The sequence below is a fragment of the Vipera ursinii genome (assembly GCF_947247035.1).
Source record: "Vipera ursinii genome assembly, chromosome: 3".
NCBI classification, from domain to species: Eukaryota; Metazoa; Chordata; class Lepidosauria; order Squamata; family Viperidae; genus Vipera; species Vipera ursinii.
The window spans coordinates 64058776-64072818 of record NC_139516.1 but is presented as its reverse complement, the minus strand read 5'-3'; the positions used below and the strand labels follow the sequence as shown (position 1 = coordinate 64072818).

Sequence of the window (14043 nt, the reverse complement as noted above, 5' to 3'; positions counted from 1 at the left end):
GAGCGCCTGTTACTCATCCCAGCTTCTGCCAACCTAGTAGTTCGAAAGCACGTAAAAATGCAAGTAGAAAAATAGGGACCACTACGGTGGGAAGGTAACAGCGTTCTGTGCGCCTTTGGCGTCTAGTCATGCCGGCCACATGACCACGGAGACGTCCTTGGACAAACGCTGGCTCTTCGGCTCTGAAACGGAGATGAGCACTGGCCCCTAGAGTTGGAAACTACTAGCACGCATGTGCAGGGGAACCTTTACCTATACATTAATAGATATTTGTTGCTTCTGAGCCTTCTTTGCACATATACTATGATGGTGATTATTATTATTTTGAAAAAGGACAAATTTATGCTATTGTACTAACCATTTTTAGACACAGTTTTTCGGGTTTTCAGTGCAATAATGGCTACCTATTCTGCAATGCTACTGTTAAGATTTGCTTAAAGAACTTCAATTTCTAAAGGGAAGCATTACATAAAAGTTTAATAATAACACTCAGGTTCCTATGCATAGTATTTCAACATTTAAGATGAACAGGATTTAATTTACAAAGTTACATACAGCAAAAGTAAACAAACCATAGCCAAATATAGTCTTCAGCCCCCATTTTGGGTCCCAGAGCACCTCTCCCACGCTACCGAAAGCTATACAAATTTGATGGCAAAAAGGATTATTTTTAAGTGATTTGCTACTTTGTTATTTTGGTTTTAAAAAAGCTTCTGCAATGCAAGATCATCATTTTTATTTTGAACCATCTCCACTTTCCCCAAATGGCTAATATTTTACATCATAGTTTTCATGATTATGTCACTATGTCCCAAAGCACATTTTCCTTTACTTAAAAAATATGAAAAGATTAATTTTATTTCACAATATTATTTGCTAGTAAAATTTAAGACTTGATTAATAAAGCAGTACCAGTAGGTAGATTTTTCAGTTCTTGTGGAATTCTTCATTTTTTTTTAAACTGGTGGTCAACAGATCCATTTGTCTAGCCAACAAAATGGAGACAAATGTCTTTATTGAACACATGCACGCACACAGAGAGAGGGGGGGAGAGAGGGGGAAAAAGAGGGAACTTTTTGGAAAAGTGAGGGAAACTTTCGTGATCCCTATGAGGAGGCTCTGTTTCTACTAAAACAGTTTACCGGTAGTAGTTTAGTTTTAGATTATCCAGTCCTCTCTTGAGTAACAGATACAGAGGTCTTTCCTTCTAATTTATCTTTCTTATGCAGGAAAGACACAGGGATGTGCCCAATTCCACTTCCTTCCTTCCAACAGTATAATTTTAGTTCATCCCAGACTTCAAAGTTTGATGGGGGTATAGTTTTCTTACTCATGTTCACTGAGGCAATCTTTGCTCACCATGCTGTTTATATATCTCAGAATACAGATAGTTCAGTTTGTTATTTAACTAAATTAGCATAGTTATTTGCCAACAATGTTGCAGCACATGCTTTAGTGACATACAACTCCATGTTTAGTCTAACTTCTTCACACAAAAAAAAATTCAAAGTTAGAAAATGAAAAAAAATATATTGTGTAGAACTGCAGTCTAACAGTACTTATATTGACAAAATGTATGCTGGTACAAAATATTTTTCTATATACTTTTCTATGTGCAATATGTTTAAGATTTTAGTATTAAAAGGTTAAACATAAAAATCGTAGAATATGATAAAATGATCTTAAGAAATTGTAAAATACATTAAAACGTAGATCTTAAAATAGGCATTCTGTTAATTCACTTTAATATTAATTCACTACGTTGACTGAGGTTTTGTTTTTCATCATATTCTTTTATTAAGGCTTTTAATCCTGACAATGAGTATCATTTCAAAAACCGAATGAAAATGTGCCAAAGGAACTGGACAGAAATATTTGGGGAAGGGAATCTATATGCTGTTTCTCCTATTTCTGCTTTCCAAAAGGTAAATATAAAATGTATAGTTATTTAACAGACAACACTTATGCATATTGTTTGAGATATATTTGGCAAGATTTTTACATTTTAAGAATGCAACAGGTTTTTGTAGCCTTTCCTAGGTTACATTTTATAGTATTTTTCAAGAAACTAGACAATATTCATGAAGTATCTCCTTAAGCTATATTTAATACAGATAGTCCTCAACTTACAACAATTTTATTTAGTGACCATTCTAAGTTACAATGGCACTGGAAAAAATGACTTATGACCATTTTTCACATGACCTTTGCAGCATCCCCATGATCAAAATCCAGATGCTTGGCAACTGACTCCTATTTATGATTGGTTGATCACCTTTTGTGACCTTCTGACAAGCAAAGTTAATGGAGAAAAGCCCCATTACAACCATGTCACTAACTTAACAACTGCAGTGATTCACTTAACAGCTGTGACAAGAAAGGTCATAAAATGGGGTAAAATTCACTTAGCAAATGTCTCACTTAGCAATAGAAATTTTGGGCTCAATTGTGATCATAAGTTGAGGACTACCTGTCATGACAATCATACTGCAGCAATGCAATCTTTTTTTAATATGGCTTGAAAAAAACAATATAGTTTTCTTTTATTTTTAATGTCGTTAAATCATGCTTCCAGAATGGAACTTTTTGATATTTTTATAGCTTTGGATTTTTTTATAATCAAATAGTGTTTTCAGATTTAAAAGTAATAGTTTTTAACATTCACGGTGAGCTATAGTTATTTTTTGAGATGGTAAATCTAGAGTCAAATGTCCTAGTGGATGGTTTATGTTGAGAAAAATGAATAGTTGTTTAGCTGTTTAGGTCCCTTTTTCAGATAATTCTTGCTAAAAATCATCTTTTGCATTTGCAGTGATCTCTAATATAAGAAGTAATTTAGATTCAGAAAACACAATTAAAATTCTAATATTTAAAATGTATTCTCAATTATACAGGAACCACATGGATGGCTAGTAGACTTAGTGAATAGGGTAAGTAAATAAAAATACTGTCTAATCTGTATCGTGTGTAACTATATAGAACTTTAATATATTTTTTCAAAAACATAACATTCTCACCCTAGAGAGCATATAGAAAAAGTGGAAAGTTCCTCAAACTTTTATCCAGGATATATAGAAAGAAAGTTATGTTGTAGTTATGTGCCAATAATCACCCTATACAATGTATTTGGTATCTGAGATATCTTACTATGATACTTCAAGTAAGATAATAAGAGTTTTCGGGGGGGAGAAAGTATACACTGAAGCACTTCTGCTTCAGTGTATACCATTTTTTCCAGAAAACTCTATTATCCAACTAATACTGGTTTTCATTTCTTATGAAATATGAATATGATGAGTTTGAGTTTTTCCCTCTCTTATTGAACTAATCCAGGAAGCCCTGTTCTTTTACTACCAGGGAACAATAGCATGAAATAAAATGTTACAGTATTCTACCTTTTTGAGATATTTCAGACTGGGTTTATTTGTACTTATTTCATGATTATTTAGTGATTGAAAATTTATTTAAATTAGGTGTGTGTGTGTGTGTGTGTGTGTGTGTGTGTGTGTGTGTGTGTGTATGGGCATGTCTATGTACTTAATTTTTTTTCTACTTTCTACCAATTTGGATTTTGCTTAGTTTGCAGAATTAGGAGGATTTTCTGCAATTCAGTCTAAACTTCATTCAGAAGACATTGAACTTGGGGTAAGTTAAATGTATTTGGTTATGCTAATTGTAGTTTATTGTAGATAGTGTCTCTGAGCTTTTGGGTGTTATATAAATAAAGGAATACCAGTACTGGATAAGGGAAATATAATTTCAGCGGTATTTTTACCATATGTTCAACTCTCAGTTGCCAGTATAAAACTTTATGGTTGCATTATCAGTGGATTGTATTTGTTATTTTATCAGATATAACTATATTGGACCTGGTTATTCATTAGTTTAGATACACTATATTGTTTAACATGTTTATCACATGTCTGTTTGTGAAGCGTTGATGTAGGGAGTATTCTCTGTTTGTTTTTAAATATTTCTTCTAGGCAGTCTCTTCATTGGTTCAACCTTTGGGAGTTTGTGCTGAGTATCTAAATTCTTCAGTGGTACAGGTAATTAACTTTGAATAATGATGCAGTAGATAGAGTTTGTTTGTTTATTTATTTATTTATTTATTTATTTATTTATTTATTTTTAATTCGGTTTATATACCGCCCTACTCCCAAAGGACTCAGGGCGGTTTACAAGGCAAAATTTAAAAACAATACAATATAAAATTAAAATTAAATTAAGTAGCCGCAAAAAATAAAATCACAATTTAAAAACATTAAATCCCTCAGTCCAGACCAGATAGCTCAAAGAGCCAGAATTTTTATTTCTTTTTAATAATAGAATTATTACAGTTGTGTGAGGATAAATTCATATCTGCATAGAGATGATTTCAGGTACTTTGTCCAATGTTGACATAGCTATGTTTATAATGAGTGCTAGCCAAAATGAGCATTAGAGGAATGGGCTGTCTCTTATATGAATGGGAAGTACTTATACTCACAGATCAGGATTATAATTTTTACTGACTTGCTGCAGTTTGCACCATACCGACTCCCAACCAATTTTCCCTTCTAAAAGGATGGAAATATTGTAGTATGAAGACATTACAAGTATATTTTTCTCTCTAGGATGCTAAATTAGTATTCCTTCATTTTACAGCCCATGTTGGATCCAGTCATTCATAATATGATTAAATACGTTCAAAATATTGAAGAGAAAGACCTGAAGGACAAGGTAGCCCTGGATTTCCTAAGAATAACCCAAAATTGTCGTTGTAATGTTAACTGAATAACTGTTGTGCCTAGTTTATTCAAGTTATCCTGAAACTTCTCAGATGATTTTTGCCTTATTGTTGTCAGTTCCGTTGCATCTGGTACATTATTATCTTTGTTGTATTTCCTGGTGTTGTTGCAAATTTCCACTCTTCACCAAGTTAAATGATGTAATTTCTGTTGACAAAACATGTTCCTGTGAATTATGTAGACTATTCATAACTTTTCTCTTTCACAGAAGCTAGTCAGTATTCCTGAACTCTTGTCTGCCATCAAGCTTCTCTGTATGCGATTTCAGCCTGATTTAGTAACAGTAGTAGATGATCTGCGGCTAGATATCCTACTACGTATGTTGAAATCACCTCATTTCAGTGCAAAAATGAACTCTCTAAAAGAAGTAAGTTTATTAGGCTAAAATCTTAAAATTGACCATAATTGTTTTACTATAGAGCAGGGGTATCAAACTCGCAACGTCACGTGACGTGTCGCGACGTATCATTATTATTTTTTTTGCCATTGCCAGCAATGGCATGGGCATGGGCGCGGTTTTGCTATGATGCACCTGGCCTATAGGCCAGCAGTTTGACACCCCTGCTATAGAGAACTGAGTATTCTAGTACTAGAGTACTAGAAATTTTTAGTTCACTCAGTATTTAAAGAAAAGCAACAGCAGTTGGTAGAGCTAACTAAATTTGATTAAGCTTAAAAAAAAGAAGATAAACTAAATTAAATTTAGTTAGTAATTCAATAGGAGATTACCAGGACTGGGAAGATGAAACAATAAGATCATGGAAAACGACTTCCATAATTATTGGTAAAAAAAATAATATTAACATCTCAAGTCAGAAAGTAGAGCTCAAGTCAAGAGACTCGCTATGTTTTTGTAGGTCATACAGGTATAATTTGGGTTATTGGTTTTAGTTGCAAAATTTTCACATAGTAAATTGATTCTTATGTTGAAAAGAAATTAAGTCTGTTTTCTAACCCTCTGTATTATTTTGTTTGAAGCACAGTAATAGGACAGGTGGCAGTTAAATATTTTAAAAAGTAGAATGTCATCAAGTTGAACTTTATTACTGGTGATTCTCTGTACATATCTGTGTAGTTTTATTATTTACTGTATGAAAGTGGCTTGTTCCTTTTTCTAGAATATAGGTCTACAGCCCTGGTATTCTCCTATAGCAGTAAATCCAAATACTGCATTAACCAGTATTAATTTTTTAAAAAGCAACCTTCAAGCACACCCCTCTTTTTCCTTTGTTTGTCCTTTTTAAAGCAGATATACAAGCATTTCATTACCCAGTGAATAACTGAATAAGAAATTTGAGCAGCTGCCATTTCTTACTCTTTCACATTCCTCTGAATGTAAAAGTAAACTAGGTAAAGGTAAAGGTTCCCCTGCACATGCGTGCTAGTCGTTTCCAACTCTAGGAGCCGGTGCTCATCTCCGTTTCAAAGCCGAAGAGCCAGCGCTTGTCTGAGGACGTCTCCGTGGTCATGTGGCTGGCATGACTAGACGCCAAAGGAACACGGAACGCTGTTACCTTCCCACCGTAGTGGTCCCTATTTTTCTACTTGTATTTTTTACGTGCTTTCGAACTGCTAGGTTGGCAGAAGCTGGGACGAGTAACAGGCACTCACTCTGCTACGTGGCACTCGGGATTCGACCCGCCAAACTGTCGACCTGATCGACAAGCTCAGCATCCTAACCCACTGAGTCACCGCATCCCTATAAAAGGAAACTACTTGTTCCTAAAGAAAGCTCTTCCTTGCAGATTGCAAACAAAATAAATAAATAAAATATCCACAGTCCATTTTTGTTGGAACCTGAACCCCCATGAACAAGTACTTTGGGTGGCTGTGGCTTCACGGACACTTTGAATCAAATGGAGATTTATTTTTTTTTTTGCAGACAGCATAAGGAGCCATCTGTCATCCTACCTGTTTCCCTGCCAGTGTTTATTCAGCCAGTGAAAGTAGCTTTAAGCTTCTTCCTTTGATAGCATTGAAGGGCCAGTGGTCTTTTATATTTTGGGCACAAAAGGATTGTAACTTATGGAGTCGTTCTGTCGTTGTGCAGTTTAGATATTTGTTTACTGTGCAAGATCTGCTTTTAGGTGAATAAGTTTCAAGACTGGCGCTTTATCTGGGAATCAGCTTTTCAATTAGCTGAGTGTTTCCCTCCATCTACTTATCTATTCCATTCACTGAAAAGGGTGATTTAGTTTAGAATCCTCCCTCTACATGATAGGGTACCCGTATTGAAAAAACAATAGCCATTTGGGAATCGTCATGATAGGAACTTAAAATCAAGCTGCCATTATAATCCCTTGATGCAGATTTTTGTGTGACTACACTTTAAAGCCATGCATAGTTCTGGCTGGGAAAAGGATATGGTGGGCTGGAAAGGATCCAAAAAACAAAGCAATCAATATGTCAAGAGGACAAAGGAATTCTTCTATTAACGTTATACTATTTAGAGATATTTAATTTAGGGGAGAGAGTAATAAAACAGGATTTGAGGTAAGTATACAAAATTGTAGCATGATGCGGATACAGAGAACAGAAAGAAGTTGAGAAACCTAGAAGATGAGAGACAGTTGAATCTCATGTGGACTTTGCACTGACATCTGTTTAACTGCTATAATAATAATGCATCTAGTTAAGCCTTTTTAATCTTCAGGCTCTTTTCTTCTTTCCATAGGAATAAACTGAAAAAAGTTTAGTGAACTGTTCTAAAAGACTTTCTCTCTGCTATGGGCAATATGGTACACACTGTTTTCAGGCCACGTATATCTTTTATTGTTAGGGGCAATTCTTAATTATTTGATAGCTGTATCTGTTCTTATTTTTAGGTAACAAAACTAATTGAAGATAGCACTTTATCCAAATCGGTAAAAAATGCAATAGATACAGATCGTCTGCTGAACTGGCTAGTAGAAAACTCTGTCCTATCGATTGCATTAGAAGGTATGTATTCAAATGTCTTCTGAACTTTGTTGACATTCTGACTGTGATCGGTCAAAAGGTTTAATCATGTTTGGAATTGAAAAATAACTTCTGCGAGCGTAAGGTTCAGGTGCTTTTCATTTCCCCCTCCTTTAGTATAATCGTACAAATAGTAGTCCCCAAAGTGCTTTTCCAAAAGGCAACTGGTCTTTCTTGGGTTTTTCCTTGAAAACATTCCACTTCTCATCCAAGAAGCTATTAATTTAATTTCTTTTTTAACTTTTGTATCATTGTATTTTATTGTTGTTAGCCGCCCTGAGTCTCTCTCTCTCTCTCTCTCTGTCTCTCTGTCTCTCTCTCTGTCTCTGTCTCTCTCTCTCTCTCTCTCTCTCTATATATATATATATATATATATGTGTGTGTGTGTGTGTGTGTGTGTGTGTGTGTGTGTGTGTGTGTAAGTAAGTAAGCCTAAATGAGAAAAAGCTGACATCAGAACTGAAGAAGCTGCTTGGATGACAATTTACATGTTTTCAAGGAAAAAAACACCAAGAAAGTTCAGTTCCCTTTTGGAAAAGCACCTTTGGGACAATCATGACCTGGCTGATGGAGAATTTCTATAGTATTTAAAATTTTTGCTCAGATTTACTACAATTTGTTGAATTATGTGAACTATGGTGAATCTTAAATTATAACCATGGTTTATTCAAGGAAGATAGTATAATAAAAGTTGGATTGTTTTCATTATTCACAGTAAAGATGAATCATTGTTTACTTGGCTTGGAGTTGCACAAAAGAGAAAGATAAATCTCAAATGAGAGAATAATTTCCAATCTTTCTTTTTAGTTGCACAAGGAGAGGGTGGAAGAACAATGAGTGCACAGCTTACTGTAATTTGTTCTTATGATGCACTACACTTGAACCAATTACCGTATATACTTGAGTATAAGCCGAATTTTTCAGCCCACTTTTTGGGCTGAAAAATTCCACTTCGGCTTATACTCCAGTCAACAAAAAAACTTACCGAGGACTTGTGCGCGGCCGAGGCTTTGGTGCTTCCGGGATCGCGCGCACCTCTCCCAAGCCACCGCCGTCCGAGACCTGCCGAAGTTTGGGGAGGTTTGGGGAGGTGCGCGCGCACCTCCCCAAACGTCGGCAGGTCTCCGTTCCTCCGCGCCCTGCCTGCCTGCTTCTTTCCGCAGCGGAAAGAAGCAGGCAGGCAGGGCGCGGAGGAACGGAGACCTGCCGACGTTTGGGGAGGTTTGGGCGCCTCCCCAAACCTCCCCAGGTCTCCGTTCCTCCGCGCAGACCTGCCGACGTTTGGGGAGGTTTGGGCACCTCCCCAAACCTCCCCAGGTCTCCGTTCCTCCGCGCAGACCTGCCGACGTTTGGGGAGGTTTGGGCGCCTCCCCAAACCTCCCCAGGTCTCCGTTCCTCCGCGCAGACCTGCTGACGTTTGGGGAGGCCATTTAGCTGCCATTCAAAACAACCAACACCCCAAAACTACAAATAACCTCTTTCAAATTTATGACAAATGCAGCACTCCAGTGGTCATTCACACTTACCACAGACCCTGGGGATGTTGCACTGTCCTCCCCTGCCCGTCTTCCCCTGCAGCACTTAGGCCTTATACTCCAGTCAACAAAAAAACTTACCGAGGACTTGTGCGCGGCCGAGGCTTTGGTGCTTCCGGGATCGCGCGCACCTCTCCCAAGCCACCGCCGTCCGAGACCTGCCGAAGTTTGGGGAGGTTTGGGGAGGTGCGCGCGCACCTCCCCAAACGTCGGCAGGTCTCCGTTCCTCCGCGCCCTGCCTGCCTGCTTCTTTCCGCAGCGGAAAGAAGCAGGCAGGCAGGGCGCGGAGGAACGGAGACCTGCCGACGTTTGGGGAGGTTTGGGCGCCTCCCCAAACCTCCCCAGGTCTCCGTTCCTCCGCGCAGACCTGCCGACGTTTGGGGAGGTTTGGGCACCTCCCCAAACCTCCCCAGGTCTCCGTTCCTCCGCGCAGACCTGCTGACGTTTGGGGAGGCCATTTAGCTGCCATTCAAAACAACCAACACCCCAAAACTACAAATAACCTCTTTCAAATTTATGACAAATGCAGCACTCCAGTGGTCATTCACACTTACCACAGACCCTGGGGATGTTGCACTGTCCTCCCCTGCCCGTCTTCCCCTGCAGCACTTAGGCCTGCTCCCCAGGACTCCTGGAAGCAGCTGCGAACAATTCCTTGCTAAAATGGCGGCTACTTTCAGAGCCTTCTCCGCTAATCAGCTGTCTGCCCATCAGCTGTCCATAGGGATGCTGCAAAGCTCTCCTTCTCTAGGCCTTGGACTCCCTCCTGGCTGAAGAGTAGATGAACCAAGCCAGCAAGGAGACAAAATGTTTCTGCAGCTGTTTTTCCTCTGAAGTTTTTTTTTGGTTTTTTTTTAAAGTAATCTCCGAAGGTTATGCCAGAAAATGGAGGACGCTGGGTCTTTGCAAGCTTTAGCTGTCCACCTGGCTGCCTGAAGGCCGCCCTTTTCAGGCAGTCTGACAGACAGCTAAAACGCAAAGACCCAGCGTCCTCCATTTTCTGGCACAACTTTTAGGGATTTATTATTATTATTCCTACTACTACTATTACTACTACTACTACTTCAGGAGTAAAAAGTTGTAGAAAAAAATTCTCTCCTTACTAGCTTAGTTCCTCTACTCTTCCATCTGGAGCCAAGGTAAGATTTTAAAAAGGGATATTGGTTGGAAGGCAGAGGGAGAGTTTAGTTTTAGCATCTAAAAAAAGGGGGGGGGGAATCAGCGAGTACATCCCAACCAGCTTTTTATGTTTTTGTTATTGAAGAAATATGGGGGAGGGGGAGGGGTTCTGGGGTGGGTTGGGGAGGGGATAATATTGTAACTTCAATAAAAATTTTCAATAAAAAAAAAAGAAATATGGCTTTCTGGGGGAAGGTGGGGAGGGCGTTAAGGAAGGAAAGGGTTTTTGGAAGCTCGTCCTGAAGCTGCCTTTTGTGCAAGGGGCCTTTTCTCAAAGCCTAGAGAGGCAGCTTTGTTGCCTCCCCGTAGACAGCTGATGGGCGAACACCAAAAGCTCCAAAAGGCTAGGGAACTAGTCCCAGAACAAAACGGAGACCTGCCGTTTGGTTTGGGAGGCGCCCAAACCTCCCCAAACGTCGGCAGGTCTGCGCGGAGGAACGGGCGTGTTTCCTCGCCTGCTGGGCGCCGCGATTTGCCCGGGGAACGCGCGGGCCCCGAATGGCAGCGTGGAGTGAGGAAGCGGACAGCCAGGGCTTTCCCGAGAGCCGCGGCCACACAGGGTATTCCTGTGTATTCAGGCTTGCAAAATGGCGGATCGAGCCTCTGCTGGCGGCAGAGGCTTGCAGAGCGCGGATCCAGCCTCCGAGGCATGCAGAACGGCGGATCGGCTTATACTCGAGTCAACAACTTTTCCCAGTTTTTGGGGGTGAAATTGGGGGTCTCGGCTTATACTCGAGTCGGCTTATACTCAAGTATATACGGTGTATATATAAGAACTATTGTTTCAAGATTATTCTTGTTTGAAGTTCAAATTTTGACAAATTTTTAGTTAAATTTCTGAAAAGAAATCATGTTATTTTGAGGCAAAAGCAGCCAGAAGGAAATAGGCTCTCTTTTCAGTTGTTGCTGTTTTGTGTATTATTATTATTATTATTATTATTATTATTATTATTATTATTATTATTATTATTATTATTATTATTATTATTATTATTTATTATTATTATTATTATTATTATTATTATTATTATTATTATTATTATTACTATTATTAAGGGGGAGGGCAGGGTTCTGTTTATTTTTTTTTCTTTCATCTTCCAAGGACCTCAGGGCATATGATAGTCAGATAGTGATGCCATCAGTGAGGGACAGAGCAGAATGTTTTGTCCTTTTCCATAAAATAATTGAAAAGAAATAGCTGTGTGAAGCCCCACAGAGACTTGTTTTATATATATATATTTATATATATGTGTGTGTGTGTGTGTGTGTGTGTGTATACACACATATACTTTCAATGCTCTTTATTAAAAATAAATAAATAATCATGGGACAGTTGAAAATAGCAGCTTTGTATCCCCAAATATGAGTTTAGCAGAATTTGTACAAAATGTTCATTTACTATAGTGGTTATGCATTGAGTAAGATAGGAAAAATTGTTAGGAAGCTAATGGTCTGTTTTACTGCACTTGTCTGCATCAGGAGTCCCCAACCTATGGACCGTGGCCCACCACCAGGCCGTGGCCTCTTGGCCAGTGGGCCACAGAAATTTGTGGCCGGTGCATGCACATGTATGTGCGCACTCCCTGCCACTCGCACTAGCGCCCGTGGCCCTGTTTGTGCATGCTTGTGGGCGTGAATGGGCCCGCTAGTGCCGGGCAGTGTGTGCAGCCCATTTGCCCATGCACGAATGGGGCCATTAGCGCTGGGCGGGTATGCGCAGCCTGCTTGCCCATGTGCAAACAGGGCTCCTAGTGCTGTGCCAGCGTGCGTGCTGCTGTTTGTATGTATGCACACCAATTTGAAACCTGCTCTCTTTCCCTCCAGGTTGCAAGCCTGGAAAGGTTGGAGATCTCTGATCTATATCGTCTATATTTTTGTTCTAGGTAACATAGATCAAGCACAATATTGTGATCGCATCAAGGGAATTATTGAGCTATTGGGCAGCAAGCTGTCTCTAGACGAATTGACCAAAATTTGGCGAATACAGGTGAGGATTTTTACCTGTTATTTTTAAGTTATATCCTGTTCTTGAAAAGCTTGGAAAGAATTTTCACATCCTGTTTTCAGGAATAGTTGCACATCAGAAAATGAGATTTGTTTTTAAAAATTTCTGTGAAAAATAATTTTAAAAAAAAAATATTTTACAACTGTGTTAGAGAAACTACTATGATATTACACTAACCTGCAAATATAGGTGTTTTTATATTTTTAGTACTCAGATCTTTTTTGTTTAATATAGAATTTGAAAGATTTGAATACTTGTCTTACAGAAACATATTCAATGTGTGTCAGAAATTCTCAGAAATTCCCTAAGATGTCAGCTAGAAATAGTGATTCAGTTATAGTTATCCATAGAGATTAAGGATTTTATTTCTCTTCAGATGACATGAACTGATATAGTGACAGATGAATACATGGAGCTGATATATAATGTGAAAACTTGGTTGAGCAATGTTAGGGATGTAGCACCATGGAAATTGCCCTTTATGTATTTCAAGCTGATCAGGTCGAGGGTGACCATGATTGCATGCAATACCCTCACAAAAATTGGAAACAGGAGGAAACTGGTTGCAAGTCCAATACATAGAATTATCACAAAAACAATTTAGGACTGCTGGGAGTGTATCAAATGTCAAGTAGCTTGGTAGCAGACATTAATGAACTCCTAGACATCATTTCAAGGCTGATGTTGGAGTTTCCAAGGGCTTTAAGTGCTGGATGGCTCCAATTTTCATGCCTTGGGAGGAGATAGAAATTGTCCCATATAGCTAAATCCAGACACATTTACTACACTGTACTCAGTACAACCCCTTTTACAAAAGCTGTACTGAGCGCTTTCTTCTGGGCAAGTGGTTAACATACTCTGTCAAAAAAAATGTTAGCTCCTTTGTGAATCCAGCTGTTCATATTCCTCCTGGCCCCCAAAGAGAACCTACAGTGGTTATAAAAAGTCTATGCAACCTGTCCATAGAAAGGGGAATACCTTCTAATTTACAGTAGCTAGGTTTCTTTAACTTGATGTGTCCTTTCCCTCCCTTCTTCCCCTAATCCCTATTCCTTTGAAGTCAGGACAACCATCAACTGTGATAGAGAACATCCACACTATTATTGCAGCAGCTGCTGTGAAGTTCAGCTCAGATCAGCTAAGTCATCTTTTCGTCCTTATTCAGAAGGTAAGGTTTGTTCTAGTTTAACTCTGTTATCACAGTTAAAACATGAAACCTCACAATCTTATAGCATGGAACAGACCATATGAGAGATCAAATCCAGGCCTAGCCTAGTTTTACTTTTTAGCAATCATATTTACAAAGCTACTTGCATGTCGTGACGTATTTTCCTTGAACTGAATTTGCGGGAAGAAAACCACAGCATAATTAATTACGTAATTACAAGTAGGCTTTTGAATACAATTTTCGATTTAAATAAAAACCCTTCTGAATTTCCAATTCAAAGTAGGCTACTCCTTTTAGAAGTTCATTTTCTGTTCTTTCTTAGGTCAAATACATTTGGCTGTTAAGTGTGCTCAGCTTTAGACCTTCTAAAATTTCTTAGATGTTTTTTAAAATGAGATTTGTATGAGA

General features: G+C 38.7%; 1 protein-coding gene across 4 annotated transcripts in view; it reads left to right on the top strand.

The window, feature by feature from the left end:
• USP24 (ubiquitin specific peptidase 24) overlaps window positions 1-14043 on the top strand; it is an 88483-nt gene that overhangs the window by 20081 nt on the left and 54359 nt on the right. For all 4 annotated transcript variants that reach the window (XM_083359755.1, XM_083359757.1, XM_083359754.1 and 1 more), the window contains exons 5-13: window positions 1803-1925; window positions 2895-2930; window positions 3580-3645; window positions 3984-4049; window positions 4648-4722; window positions 4999-5157; window positions 7616-7730; window positions 12346-12449; window positions 13528-13635. In XM_083359755.1, coding sequence (XP_083215881.1) covers window positions 1803-1925; window positions 2895-2930; window positions 3580-3645; window positions 3984-4049; window positions 4648-4722; window positions 4999-5157; window positions 7616-7730; window positions 12346-12449; window positions 13528-13635 — 852 coding nt within the window. The remainder of the gene's footprint in view (window positions 1-1802; window positions 1926-2894; window positions 2931-3579; window positions 3646-3983; window positions 4050-4647; window positions 4723-4998; window positions 5158-7615; window positions 7731-12345; window positions 12450-13527; window positions 13636-14043) is intronic.